Source organism: Ascidiella aspersa, chromosome 1, assembly GCF_963924565.1.
Source record: "Ascidiella aspersa chromosome 1, kaAscAspe10.2, whole genome shotgun sequence".
NCBI classification, from domain to species: domain Eukaryota; kingdom Metazoa; phylum Chordata; class Ascidiacea; order Phlebobranchia; family Ascidiidae; genus Ascidiella; species Ascidiella aspersa.
Window position 1 is genome coordinate 35301817 of NC_139447.1, and position 15089 is coordinate 35316905.

General features: G+C 36.3%; 1 protein-coding gene across 1 annotated transcript in view; it reads right to left on the reverse strand.

Annotated features, from left to right (window-relative positions):
* LOC146170261 (uncharacterized) overlaps nucleotides 1–12324 on the reverse strand; it is a 36019-nt gene extending 23695 nt beyond the window's left edge. Inside the window, exons 1-5 of the mRNA XM_083388889.1 lie at nucleotides 12212–12324; nucleotides 10774–10846; nucleotides 9371–9510; nucleotides 8590–8634; nucleotides 1928–2094 (exon numbers count right to left, since the gene is read on the reverse strand). Coding sequence (XP_083245015.1) covers nucleotides 1928–2094; nucleotides 8590–8634; nucleotides 9371–9510; nucleotides 10774–10846; nucleotides 12212–12304 — 518 coding nt within the window. The 5' untranslated portion in view covers nucleotides 12305–12324. The remainder of the gene's footprint in view (nucleotides 1–1927; nucleotides 2095–8589; nucleotides 8635–9370; nucleotides 9511–10773; nucleotides 10847–12211) is intronic.
* Nucleotides 12325–15089: the final 2765 nt, after the last annotated feature.

Here is a 15089-nt window from a genome sequence, read left to right on the forward strand (position 1 = left end):
TTTGTTGATAAGGTAGTTTGGGTGTAGTGGACCCTTCCTATGCGTTAACCTAAACTTTGAAGGGCCATAGATATTGAAAATGGGATTTAAAAAAAATCGTACATCATTCGTACGCTTTTAAAAAGTTTTTTTTCGTACTTTAATCGAAATTTGCCGGTTGGCATTTAAATCATCGTCATTTCGGTCTGACCTAAATATAACAGAGAATAAGCAAGCGTGATTGAATGTTTAAGTATAAATTTTACCGAGCATTAAAAAAACAGTAAAAACACATTCAACTGTAAGCGACAGGAAGTCAATTCATACGTTGGAGAAAACGAGCTCTGTTGAAAGTCGCCTTGCCGATGGAACAAATATTTGCTCAGCGCTACTTAAAGGTGTGCTGAAAATAGGCATGGCGCAACAACTGTTTCGTCCTTACGAACGTAAACAAAACCAAAAATTTGCATTCACGCTAACTCGGAAAGGCAAGGCTGAGTGAGAGCTTAAAACAAAAGATGATGAGATTGATACGATTAGCGTACGACCGCCGCAGGCAAGTCAACGAGCCTATATCGTGATTACAAAACTTTGTAGCCAAAATAAGTCGAATTACGTAAAGGGCGTTGATTTTTCAGGCTATAGCCAACTTATGTTTGCTTGCGATCGACTGAAATATTTTTAGAGGCTCGCGATCGACTGGCTCGGTACAAAAAGTCACAAGAACACTTACTAAACATTTTGAGCGTTAATTGCATTTTAAGGTTAATTTGTTACGTCATCAAAATTGCATACCAATCATAGCCAAAAAATAATCAAAATATAAAAATAAATGCGGTTTGAATGCCATTGGTTTTAGGAAGATCGTAAAAATTTCGACTTAGCGAAGCAGTCGGTGTTTGTTTTTTCATCAACGCGAAATGTGCAATAAATTCTCGCGAACCTTATAGTGGGAAGCAAAGAATATTCAACGTTTCCTAATTTAGCCTTGGAAATTAGGCTGCGCAAGACGCCTATAGAGCACAAGTGGTTGGTAGTATTGTCAGTACACACGCAATAATTATCTGTAATACACATAATCAGATGGCCAAATTAGGTCGATAGCTATAGTACTATAGTTATGCTGGCCAAATTTAGCCTATTGTACTATACTTGTGCCGGCCAAAATTAGGCCCATAGTACTATAGTTGCGTTGGCCCAAAATTAGGCCCATAGTAACATAGTTGCGCTGGCCAAATCTAAGCCTATAGTAGGGAAGGTACTCTAGCGGTTTCGCAGCCTTATCACACCGCCTGTCCAAATTCTAAACCAGGGGCGTGCAACTGTTTATCGCAACGGCTATAATATATAGTTATGATGGTGCTGCGGGCCAGACAATCGAACAACATATACATTTTTTGAACGATTTTTCTTAAAACAACGTGAAATAATAATATATATTTTATACACTGCACCTATAAAGTAAGATCACGACCATGTTACTGAATCATTACCAGCAGAACAAACAGTTTTACTACAATGCACACTATGACGCAATAATGGATGTTTGGTCAGTGTGACGTAACACAAGTTGAAAAATGCCAATAACTCCGTTACAAATAACTTTTCCAACAGTGAAAAGTATTTAAAATTAATGCGCTACCTGACGGAGTATGTGCGGGCCACGTAAATAGGTACAGCGGGCCGTGCTGTGGCCCGCGGGCCGTATGTTGCACGCCTCTGTGCTAAACTAACAGCGATTCGTTTAAAACACCGAGCTGTGAGGGCGTGGACATTTCACTGTAGCACCTGCAGTCCATAATTAGGCAAAAGGATAACAAAAAAATAACAAAGCATCTGGTTTAATAAAAAAATAACGACCGACACTTTTACTTTAATTTGAAAGTTGAATAACCGCTAGATATAGGCAGTTAAAAAAATATTATCTTAAAGTAAAAATCACCCTCACCTGAGGTTGAGGGCTTCAAAACGCGAGATAGTCGTCTGACTGAAGTCGTTGCCATAGAGACGCCCCATGGCTAGCCCCACGTCCCCCTGGGTGAAACCCATCTTGATCCGCTTCTGCTTAAACTCCTTGGCGAAGATTTCCAGCTTCTCCAGTTGAGCGGCTTCCTCCTGACAAAGTAAAGGGAAGTTTACGGAGAGTGTGTGCAGAAAAACTGAAAAACATATTGTATATACACCACAAGTAGGGAAGTCCAATACACGTTTTAATCCAACACCTGATACTTTAGACTAAGGTTTTGCGTATTGTTAGTAGACACGCAGTAACATATATACAGATGGCCAAAATTAATCCGGCCCAACAGGTTTGCAGAAATACTTCACGTCTTCTGCTTTTTCGTGATTTTTTTACGATAATGTCCGGGGATTTGCGTTCAATAGTACTTCGTACATTTGCATGTAAAAAATAAGACACAATTTAACTTATATTTATAGCTGTAACACTTTTTTGTAGAATTGACGTCGACGTTCTAACGACTCATAAAAATCTTCACTGAACAGCCAGTTTAAAAAGTTCCGCCCATAAAATGTTGTTTTTTGGCCTAAAAAAGGGGTCGTTTTAAGCAACAAGGGCCGATATTTCAATTCAAAACATTTGAAAGCTTACTCGGCGAGTATAAAGGACCGTTACTCGTTACTCGGCCCGGCACTCAGCATTGACAGATTGCATTGCAATATGGCCCGAGGTGCAGCCAACTTATGTTTGATTGCAATCGACTGAAATATGTTTTAAAGACTCGCGATCGACTGGTTCGGTAAAAAAGTCACAAGAACATTTATTAAACATTTTGAGCGTTAATTGCATTCCAAGCCAGCGACGGATGTTAATTTGTTACGTCAAAGAACGCTTTATTATGATGGCCGGACATCAATTGGTCAATTGTTCATTTTAATGTACCACTTGTGCGCGACAGCTACTGTAATGACGTAACACATATTCGACGCGATCGACCAGGTAAAATGTGGCGATCGACGTGTTGGCTACCACTGCAATATACGAATGCGAAGGAGTTAGAAAGACGACAATACATTGTCTTGTTGTTATGGTCGCCATGAATTGCATGATGTTAAAATAGTTTGTCCCATTGAAATGCTTATGTAGTCTAGTTTAGGTCGTAGTAAGTTTTACGTCCCATTTCTCCTAACTCGCCCTTGTGCCTTTTGCGTGAAGGAATGTATGTTCACATATCGTGAAGTTTCCTAAGTCGCGCAACCGAAACTAGAGAAAAACAGTGTTTTAGCGTACAAAACCACATTGCAAAAAAAATTAAAAAAAAAGAAGAAAATAATCATTTTATATGGGTATTGCGAAATTGTGCCACAAAAGTGTTCTAAAAAGAGAACTTTTCGTAACGCAAATAGCTAAAGTCAAAGTATCCTGGAATCACGCGCATTGGCAATGTGGCATCGGGATTTTCGATTTTCTATGCAAATGTGCACGATTAATTAGATAAGACAGTCGACTTGTAGTAAATCGTGTTTGCGATTTCATCATTACGTGATACCTTTTAAACGTGGCTCGAACGCCGCCCTCGAAAGTTCCTTAGCGCCAAACTTCGACTATACATCATTCTAGTTGTCTGCGATATGCTGCCAATTCTAATTCCAAGCTATTTTCAAGCTATTCTTATCCAATCCAAAGCTATTCTTTTTAATTTTAAAATCCAAGATATTTTCAAATACGCCATTTCTGGTGAATTTGAGGGCGCAAGAAACTGGTGCCGCGTGTTGTACGTTTACGAGCGACGTCTGAACGTATTTGTCAAAAAATGGCTTGTATGTTCAGTTTTTATGCCCTATGACGGGCCACGTATTTTGCAAACCCTGAAAAAAGTTTAAGGCAGGTCGAACGGAAACTGTCATTGCAGCATTTTCCAAAACTAAGAGCCATTGCGCCTTGTTTGCAAAGTTCAAATATGTTTGAAAGCTGTAAACCAGTGGTTCTCAACCTTTTTTGCACCGCGTACCACCTCGACGTTTTATGATCTAGTTGCGTACCAAAAAATTATCAAAAAACTCAACTTGTATAGATAGCATTATTAACAGGGGCGGATTAGCTTTTTAGTTAGCCCGGAAATTTAGAAACAGACGTGGCCCACTACTTTCGAAAAAGTTTCCCTTTTTTAACTTTGCAAGATACCGGTATTCAAGTTTTGTGATTCTTTGTCGTTTTGCTATAATGTCATAAAATAAATTTGCATAACTATTTTCCTGAAAAATAATAGGCTAATTCCTGTCATTGATGAGGCATAAAATATTTAACTATACAATCATTACGATGAATGTACAGTTTATTACAATAGAAAAAATGCTTAACCTTTTGGTAATACTGTAATTTTACTTAAAAACATACTAAGTACCACCAAAAATGACTTCACGTACCACTAGTGGTACGCGTACCACAGGTTGAGAACCACTGCTGTAAACATTACTCTTAAAAATAAAGATGGTTGAAATGCTAGAGTCGCCTGTTGACTTAATTTATATTTGTAAAAAGTAAAAAAAGAAAAAGCGTAATGGCTGGAGGTTGTAGTTAGACGTAGACAAAATACCAAAGCCTATATACAGAAGTATAGGTGACATTTTCTGCACTTCTAAACGTTACCGCAAATGCTATACCTACTTCTGCGTAGGCGTTGATATTCGTTCTACGTTTAAAAATAAAAAAGCTCCGTTAAGCTAATTTCGTCACCACCAGACCACTTCCCCTTGTGTCGACGAGCACCGGTCGGGCGTGACCGCAACAATGGCGTTTCGTGTGACGTCATAAAGCCACGTTCGACGTTAAGGTCGTGGCGGGAAAGCGGCTAATCGAAGCGAGACCTGGGGTTTTCGAGAAACCGAAAATGCGCATTTCTGGTGAATTAAGACCGCAAGAAACTGGTGTTCTAGTTATCTGCGATATGCTGTTAATTCTAATTCAAAGCTATTCTCAAACTAATCCTAATTCCAAGCTATTTTTTTAATTCCAAATTCAAATACATTTTCAAATACGCCATTTCTGGTCAATAAACTGGGGCCGTGTTTTACGTTTGCGAGCGTGTTTTTACGTTTGCGAGCCTGTGAACACTTTTGTCAAAAAAATTGGCTTGTATGTTAAGTTTTTAAATGGCCCCAAAATGCTGTGGTATATTTTTTTGTAAAAAAATGTTGCGACTCTGAATAATTTCACTGTAAATACTATCGCAGAGTTTAAATAAGAGTTGGTTGCTTTTTGCGCTCTGTTTTCTTTTGTAGCCGTACATTGTTGAACTATTCCGCATTCAACAACAATGCCAATGAATAAATCATAATCTAACAAGTCCCACAAATTCACGATCTTAAGCGGTGGTGTTGTACATTTACGGGCACCGTCTGAACGCATTTGTCAAAAAATGACTTGTTTTTTAAGTTTTTAAATGGCCCAAAAAAATTAGAATGTGTGTTAATTTGTTTTTGCGACCCCGTTTGATATCATTGTAAAACGCAATCGCAAATTCACTCGGTCATATTATGTACGTGCATGATTGTCGCTGGGTGAGCAGCTTAAATATGTTTTCCTGCTCGGTTAAAACGTCCAATGCTTTATAGAATGAAAAAATAAAAACATTTATCTTCCCATAAAACACAACAAAGGGTTACTCAAATTAAAAACAAAAAAAAATATTTTAAAAACAAGAAAAAAACGTTGATTGGTTTAAAAACAAGAAAAAAATAACGCCAACTTTTCCACAAACCCAAAAAACGATAATTTCTACTTTATCCTATTTGCACAACTTGCAACATTTGTCGGGCCAATGCACAGGCGGCAACGGGGCACCTTCATCCGCCTATACTTTACGCCGTCCCTAAAACTCTAAGGATGCAAGTCGGCGCAGGGAATTAGCAACGAAAAAAAAACTCCGGCGATTACGGAAGCTGCCTTCGACTGTATTCGCGCCGTCAAGACAATGGCATTTTGCGGCGCGTCCTTCCAAATGTCGGTGTCGGGTTACGGGAAAGTGCGATATCGGGGGGAAAGAGGCAAGATAGCGATTGACGGCGGGCAGAAGTTTGCAGAGACAATGGAAATTCCCCGAACACGACCCCAGCCAAGTCGGTGTGTTTCAACAAACTATAGAGCCTGCTTGAAATAGCTCGGGCGTGATTCGCAACATTACTGAAAGCGATATGCTTTGGTTCTTTGGACGCGCCTCAATCAACAATGCCTTGAGCTTTACAAAGTCTTGGGACAACGCTGTCGATATTTTGCCTAATTATTTAGATTCTTTCAAACTTTACAAATAAATGCTATGTAAAGTTTTCGATGCCAAACCAGGTTTTTAAACGCAATGACTCCAAAGTTAGAAGCCTATTTTGATGGCCAGTTAATGCTTGTTTGGCTTCACTAAATTAACATTCATTACAAATATGTTCTGGTCTCAAAATTGTGAATATAACTGAAGAGGGCCTATGAAAAATCAATTTGAAATGAAAACATGGTTTAACGTTATAAAAATATGAAAAAAAAAACGGGTTAAGCGTTATTATAAAAATAGAAAAAAACGCGGTTTAGCGCTATAAATTGAAGGCAAACAAAGGTCCTCAACGTGGGTCAATGGAAACACTGGGGTTAAAATTAGGCTTTCGGGAAAAACCCGTTTACCCTGGGATTGAGAGGGACGCGGTTTCATTCTCGTATTGTTACTCGGACCCTAAGGGTGGTTTTACCCACGTTCCGGTATGTCTTTATATAGATATGGTTAGAAAAAATTTGCTCAAACGCAACAGGAGTGTTCATTTAGGGCGAGAGCCAAAAATATAGCTGAAAATTCAAGCATTTATATTTTTTTAAGTCAAAAAAAACAAAAACAAAAAAAACTTACTTTTCTAAATGCGGGCGAAAATAAAAAAGGCTAAAAATAAAATTAACTTGAGTCCGTTTTTTTCAGCTTAACATACGTTTTGGTCGTTCCAACAGTTTTCGAAACGTTCCGTAAAATACAGAAATCACGAAAGGCGAAATAACGCTAAAAATTCACGCATCTTTTTTTAAACTAGGCCGAAATACTATTGTAATGAATGCGTTAAGTTTTACAGATACATATATATACATCTGCCTAAATAAATAAATTTTCCGAAAATATCAAGTTAAGAATGTTTTTTTCCGCAGGCACTGATTTTCGTTCGTTTTAAACGTACATAGTTATACGTTTACGAGTCCTGGACACCTACAGATTTAAAACAAACTAACGACGAAAAACGAGTTCTCTTTACATTAGCGGTTGCCAAACTTTTCTAAAAGTTTGCCTGGTGGACCCTTTGCATTTAGTTTGATATTTCGAGGCCCTATATATAAAAATTGAAGGGCCAGTTGATCCGTGTTTGTTGTAGTGCACTAGTGTATTTACGATTCTTTCTAATGTAACAACCTTCTAACTAATGAAAACGATTCGCTGATAGCAGAAAGCACAGAGACATCATAAAACACGCTATATGATGGATTAATAAAGCATAACTAAAGCCAATAATGATGACAGATATAAAGTTTAAAACATGGACTAACGTTGAAAATCATTCGCCCGAAGCCTAATGTTGGAAAATAAAATATATAAAGACTAATTCTTCTTACGGAGCTCTAAAACTGGTGTACGTCCCCAGTTGGGCGCGAATCCCAGTTTGGGAACCTCTGCTTTACATGAACCAATTCAAACCGCGCCGTCAAACTAGGAAAGGAAAAATTCAAAAAATCGCCCACAAGAAGTCTTCGCGGGATACAAAATGGCAACGAGGCGCAAGTACAAAAGAAGTCGACTGCCGCCTATGCGCGGTAATTAGAACATTTGCCACACTCTAAAAAACAAACTTAGAATGGTATCTGCGGGCGGTTAAATTTTAACTGGGCAGACTTTACGCAACTTATTATATAACAACTGCAACGACTGGAAATCAGGAAAACTAGGGTATTTTGCAATTCAAAAAAGGCTCTACATCAGTGGTTCTCAACCGGGGGTCCACGGACCCCTGGGGGTCCGCAAAACGTTTTAAGGGGATCCGCAAAAACTTCTAAATATACCTTTATTATATTATTAATTAACGCTGGGTAGCATGCTTAATCACATTCTTGGTAAGTGATAAAATCACATTGTAACATGTTGTAAATCGCATTGAGTGTGACTTAACACTTCCATTGTGATGTAACACAAATATATTGTAAAATGGAAGGCAGCATTACAACAGTTCACATGTACTTGATTTTGGTTTATTCTATCGTTCGCAAAGATGACAACGTCTAGCATTGTCAAAAACACAACCACGCATTTTAAGACTTACTTCGGAGATGCAGCAGCAGAAATCACATTAAAATAAGCGTGTCTTAAAGTAGTTTGGCGTTGTCTGCTAGTTTACCTTACATAAGGTGCACTAGGCAGATATACTAAATAATTAAAAATAACTAAACGCAGATATTACACCAGAAAAATGTAAGGGGACGCGGCCATTTTACAGCAACAAAAAGGTTGAGAACCACTGCTCTAAACTATATGCTACTGTCAGTGCAGGAACAATATTTGTGCAAAAAAAATTGCTTTTACGTAGTTCAAATAGTCAAAAAATATGATGAATGGCCTCGCGGTAATTAGAACTTACCAATTCGTAACCGTGGTGCCTTCGCATCATGTCACCGTCTGCGCCCTGTGGAAACGACAAATAAAAAGCTTTTAAAACATTAGTTTTAAGGTGGCGACGCCTTTTTTCGGGAAATAACATAACATAGATTCAATACAATCAAATGGACTTGTCTTTGTGTCATTAACATGACTGCGGACGTCTTAAAGATATTCTACTCGTACGAACTGCGGTATTAGCATACCACAAAATTCATTCGATTACGTTCCTTACACATTTAATAAATCGAACCGAAAAAAACAAGAATTTTGGTAATTTTGACACTATTTTTTTCGCTTGATATAAGGAATCATAGCCAGTGATTTTTTAAAGAAAAGTGGGTTAACGGACACGGCAGATTCTATGAAAGATATAATGTACATGTCATTTAACAACTTGAACCACATATTTTCTATAAAAAATAGCGTCTGCAAGAAATACCACAAACTACACCTAACAGTAAACATTTCTAGTGTTAAAACAATTTTTCGAAGAACAACCATATTATATTTAACCTAATACATTTTAACTACTAACACATTTACAGCAAATACATACAAAGCAAAATAGGCTGCCACACTTAAGCCTTTTCAGTAAAACAATTATGATTATAGAAATGCAAAATAAAATCGATGTTTATTTAATAAGAACAAAACATAAGCTATTTGCAGCAAAATGATTTATGGATGCAAAGGCTTTATGAAAGTGTCAATGTGACGGGTTTGGCCACTAGTGACTAAAGTTGCGCGTTTACAAGACTCACAATGAAACAAGCGGATTCGTCAGGTGAGTCACTGTCCACAGAATGCCGGTCGTCGTCCTGCAGTGGAATGGGCTGTTGTTGCTGTTGAAGGTCTCCCAAACTGACAGGGATTCTCCGGTTAGAATTGCTGCTGTTAAGATCTGCGTTGTAAACAATTTAAGATTGTAGGCACTTGATACTAGAGATCGATTTATTTCACACTTTTTCCGACCAATATTGATACTACATTTTGATTTTAGGTTTTTTGCTAACCGATATCCGATAAACCGTATCAAATTTTTATATAACTGAAATATGGCAAAAAATTAAAAATATTGAAAAATGAAATGTAAATAGCATTGTAGCTTATATACCTATACTTAATAACCTTGTATTTTGTGTATATATTTATATTTATTTTATTTTATAATGCTAAACAAAAAAACTTTTTGCAAGAAAAATAGAAATTTAAGTTGTTTGTTAGGAACAACTGTATGTATTATATTCTCGTAGTAAAATAACGGCCAAAATTTACCGATCCAAATATATCAGTAGAAGCGTAATATCAGCCAATATGACCGACAAACTGATGTATTGATCTGTCTTCACTTATTACAGTATACCAGCACATGTATTTCACTAAGTTTTTCAGTTATTTTTTACTGGAATGCAGCTGGTTTGTGTAAACACTGTACCGTGTAAAGGCCTGAGTTCTTAGGTATACTGGTTTGTGTAAAACATTGCACTGTTTAAAGGCCCGAGTTAAAGTTATCTTAAAAATCTACCACAGTCATATATTAAAATTAATTTTGCAGAAAATTGAAGTTCTTGAGAATAGATTCACCTTAAATAAACATGGTACAGTCAATTCATCTCTACCGAATTATTATTAATTTAATTATACAAACAAATAAAAAGTGAGATTTTACTGACGACCCCTTTATATTATACACAACATAATTTCCCAAAATTGCAGGAATTCTAGGCTAAAGAGACTATGCTACTAATAACACAGCCAAAGGCTTTTCTCAACCATCATAAACACAGGTTACATTCAAACACAAACATGCAAAATAAGTTTATTTTGCCATAGTTTTGTCATATACTGCAAAGCACCATTACAAACTTTGAAATGAAGCAAGATATATAAACTCACTCATACCACAAATATAGACTCCCATACATAGAGTCCACTCAGCCTCAAAAATTATTGTAGGAAATATAAGTTCATTATTACATTGCAAAATAATTTGTGCAGGTGTATACTTAACAAAAGCAATTAAACAAATACAAACTTTAATCTATATTCTAATTTACTATGGGCTTTTAAAATCGCAAGAGTTACATAATGAGATGCAACATTATGTGTATATACTATATTAAAATATTTTATAATCAACACTACAATAGAAAACAAAGTTTACCTCTTCGATGATTTTCAATTATTTCCTGTGTTACATAAGCAGATACATCAGAGTGAATGGTCTTCTTACCAGCCTGTAAAAACACAAGTTTTAATTAGAACTACTCACCTAGAATTTAATTATTGAACTAAAAACACAATTTTTTTAAGACTCAAGAAAATAGCTAAAAATCTGAGACAAACTAAATTTGATGTGGCACTGACAAAAAATTCCTTAAAAACAAATCCAACTTAACTATTGAGCTAACTTGACTTTCTAGAAAAATTTAAAAAAAAAACTTTTATTTTTCCTTAATTAAACTAAAAATAGCTATCATTCATAAAACAACTTCAACTTTAAGACCACACCGCTGAGTACACAGGAGTATAATGGATCGCCATCGCTGACTTCTGACATAATAAGACATTCACTTCCCTGAAGCAAGTCAAAAGCCATCTAATATGCAAATGAGCTGCTGCTCAACATGTAAATGAGCTGGGGAAGCTGGTTACCTTACTTCTAGAGGAAAAAAGACTCCTTTTTTCTCCTGATTTCTCTCACTCTCTCCTAATTTTTTGTGATCTTGGCAATTTGCTAGCCGCTTAATGATAAGTGTGACATCATCAAATCAGAGTGAAGTGTCGAGTTGTATTCTTAGCCGGCGTGTGCGCGATTGTAGGATTTATGGTAGGCGATTATGCAACGGCTCTTTAGCGTCTCTAGTGAGCAATATAAGTGTTTTATCGGGCTTCATGGTGTCGAATAACCAGATTGTTGCCAAGAACATACTTCTCACCGATTTCGGTTGGGAGAAACACTATTTCGGTCGTTACACAAGCGGAGGCATTTTCACAAAACAACTGAAATTTAGGTGCGGATACAATTACACTCTATCACAAATGCCTGTTCTGTATGAATTTATGTTGTAAATTTATTGCACAAATTGTATTGGACATATACAAAATTCAAGCTTGTAGAAATATTTTTTATGTAAACCTGAAGCATGTAGAATTATAATCTTGTCACATCAAAACATTGTTGTATTTTTATGTATTATCAACAGGACTGTAAATGTCTGAAAATGGTTAATTTTTTACAACTGTTAAAAATATATAATATGATTTGTGGGAGAAGAAATTATAACTATTTATTACATATAAATATTTTTGTGGTAATACTATCAAACAAAACACAATAACTAGGTACACCTCTAGGGCAAAACAGAAAACATTGCCATTGGTGCTTAAACTACCTTGCTTTATAGGCTATTACAATATTTGGTAAACTTTCCATAACTACCAAAAACACCACTCAACACCTGAAACAACAAACACCACTACCCACTGAGTAGAGAAAATCATGCAGGTGTTTGCCAGACTGCTTATAAAAACAGATAAACTACAGATTTATCTTCCGGGGCAGAAAAAAACAGTTGTATTTTAGACAATCTTTGCCTTACCATATCGGTCGGATTTTCTGTTCTTTGGTTGAATATATTAGGAGTTGGCTGCTGAGAAGGGACGTTGGGTTGAACGTTGGCGTTAGCTGACATGCTGGACTTCCTTTTCAATGAAACCTGCTTAACAGTCAACAAAAATAAATGTCCAGTTACTGATGAGTTGCTAACAGGAATGTTGAGTTATGGGGTGACTAGAGAAACCCTAGTGAAAAGTTTGGGTACTCAGCCCTCCAAAATAGCAATATATCATCATGCAAAATATTATATATTTTTGTTGATGGTTACGATTTGATGCCATCTTTATAACTAACTATTAACAGTTGTTTAAATATTTCAAATTGCCGTCTATGGGTTGTTAATACCCTAAGGAAAATAATAGCTAACTTACTTCTAAAGGCAAAAAAACATACCCCTTCCCCTTTATTAATTAAAAAAATATAGCACAACAGTTACCATCTAATGAGTTATAATCATAACTAACTAAATACAAACAAACACATTGCAAGTTCAGATTTTTAACTGTAACTTATTACTTATGCAATAACATTTTGAAACAACATTATTTTTTATTTATGAGACAAATTTATATTCAATAAAACTTACTAAAATTATTTTCTAATAAATATACAAACATGTGAAAGCACTGTCAAATCTTTTCACACTTGAGTACAAAATATTTATTTAACCAAGGTCGAAACTATGGTATGCAAAAGTCCATTCTTTTGTACTTAAATAAACACTGCTGATACCACTGATCCTAACCAGGTTATCAAGTTTTTAATTTACATTGATATGGTATTTCAATTTAAACAACAATTAATAAAATGTCAAGTTATGTTATTTAGGAATAAAATACTTTTTGGTTAATTTGTGTTGATTCTAGTAATTTTATTTTCTTACTACGTTCAAAAGATAAGTCACCAGGCTACATTTCCAATATGAATAAAAACATGGGATTTGTAACCAAAACTACAATGCTTTATTATAGACCACTATTTTTGCAAACTCTTGATTTTAAATAACTTTATAATCACCTTAACGAAGCAATTCTACGTACAAGCGTACATTGTATTCTTCATTTGTGTTTGGCAGAAGCAAAACTGCGGACAAAAATTATACTCCAGACGAAAATTCTGCAGCAAACTGCTCATATCACGTCGAGAAGTCCGTTTGTGACGTATTCCACTGTCAACAGAGCAACAGCGCCAGACATAGAAATCGTAGGCTAAACCGAGATTTCGGCGTTGCGTAGTTTCGCAACCATGACCACTGAGAGCGGTCAAGCGCTAAATAGAGCTAGCTGGTTAGAAACTTTTGAATTTAACCGCGTTTGTTAAAGCTGCTATAATAAAAACGTATTGTAAAATCACTTAACAAAGAACAAAAAGGTACGGTTCTTCGCTTTTTTAATTCTTGGCCGTTTAAGAACTAAAACATTGACCAAAAAAGTAAAAGTGAAATCCGTCTGTCATCCAGCTATTTTAGCCCACAATTTTTACAGGCTTACTCAGGCCCAAGGTACGTCCCAAACGAACCCAATAAGCGACCTCGAGCACAACCCAACAAAACCTGTATGTCTACTTTTGGATCATGACAGCCAAATTTGCAATTACCATTTGTAGAGCGGTTATATGTAGAATGCATCAACTAACGCTAAAGCACTTCCTTTCGTTTAACGGCATATGACAGTTGCTTTGAGGTTTAATATTAAACGATTTCAAGCTAATGCTTAGGTTGTTAGGCGCACCATGATGAATAAAAGCTAATTAAAATGCCATAAACATTAAAATTGCTATTAAGCTTATAAAAAAAGCTTTAGATTAAATTGTAGTTTGACGCAACAAAGCCACAGTCAACACTGGAATTTGTGTTTGAATGTTAGCGAGGAAACCTCCAGAAAGGTTAGAAAAGCCCTAAAGTATAAACCGACTACAAAGGCGGAGGATAGCTTCGCTTGCTTGCAACCTAAACATGGATTATGAGAAACTAAGTGGACAGAATTGAATTCAAGATAGGAACTTAAAGTAATTGTTTTACAGTGCAAAGGTGGTAAGACATATGTAGGAACAAACTGTTTACCACTAAACAAGCATTAAAGTTCTGCTCTGCCAAGGGCATAACTAAATAATATAGCGTTTCCGTCGTACAAAATACCCTTGTCATTTCGCAGAAGTTGCTTGAAATATTTTAAAGTGTAGGACTGTAGGCCCTTTAAGGTTTTAATTTTATAGTGTTAAAAATTGCACAGCCTGCAACAAACGGTTGAATGTGATTGATAACATTGGCCATCACCAGTGATGAACAGAGCAAGCTCTTTGAAATATAACGTGTTTGCAAATCAAGGACGTTTTTTCGGTCAATAACCAACTTTCGCGAATCGAGCTATGACTCTGCCGACCAATGTCAGAGATAGACACGGCACAGCCACAAATAACACGTCCTTCAGAAACAGTAGGCGCGATCGTCAATCGTGTACTAATAAGAGTAGAAATATTTTAAAGTTACCGGTATAGTACCGACTGAGTAAAATATGCAGCCTAGCAAAGTCATGCCTCCCGACCGTTTTTTGGTTTTCATTTTTCTAATCTGATCTGCTAAAAGTGTGCCTTTTGACAACAGACGAAAAATTTGTCGAAATAGTTTTTAGCTTGATGGTTTCAATAGAAAGTGAAGATATGACCCGAATCTTCCTGGCAACATAAAACTCAGGTAATTGTTTTTTTTAATAAAGTGGGTTTACCTTTGTGGGTTTACTTTGGTATTTCAAATAGGAGGACATTCAATTGGCATACTAGTTAAAGTGAATGGTATCATGTCACAATCCATGATACTTAGGCCTATGCTTAAAGCAATGGTCGGTAAACTGTGGGCCGCAGAG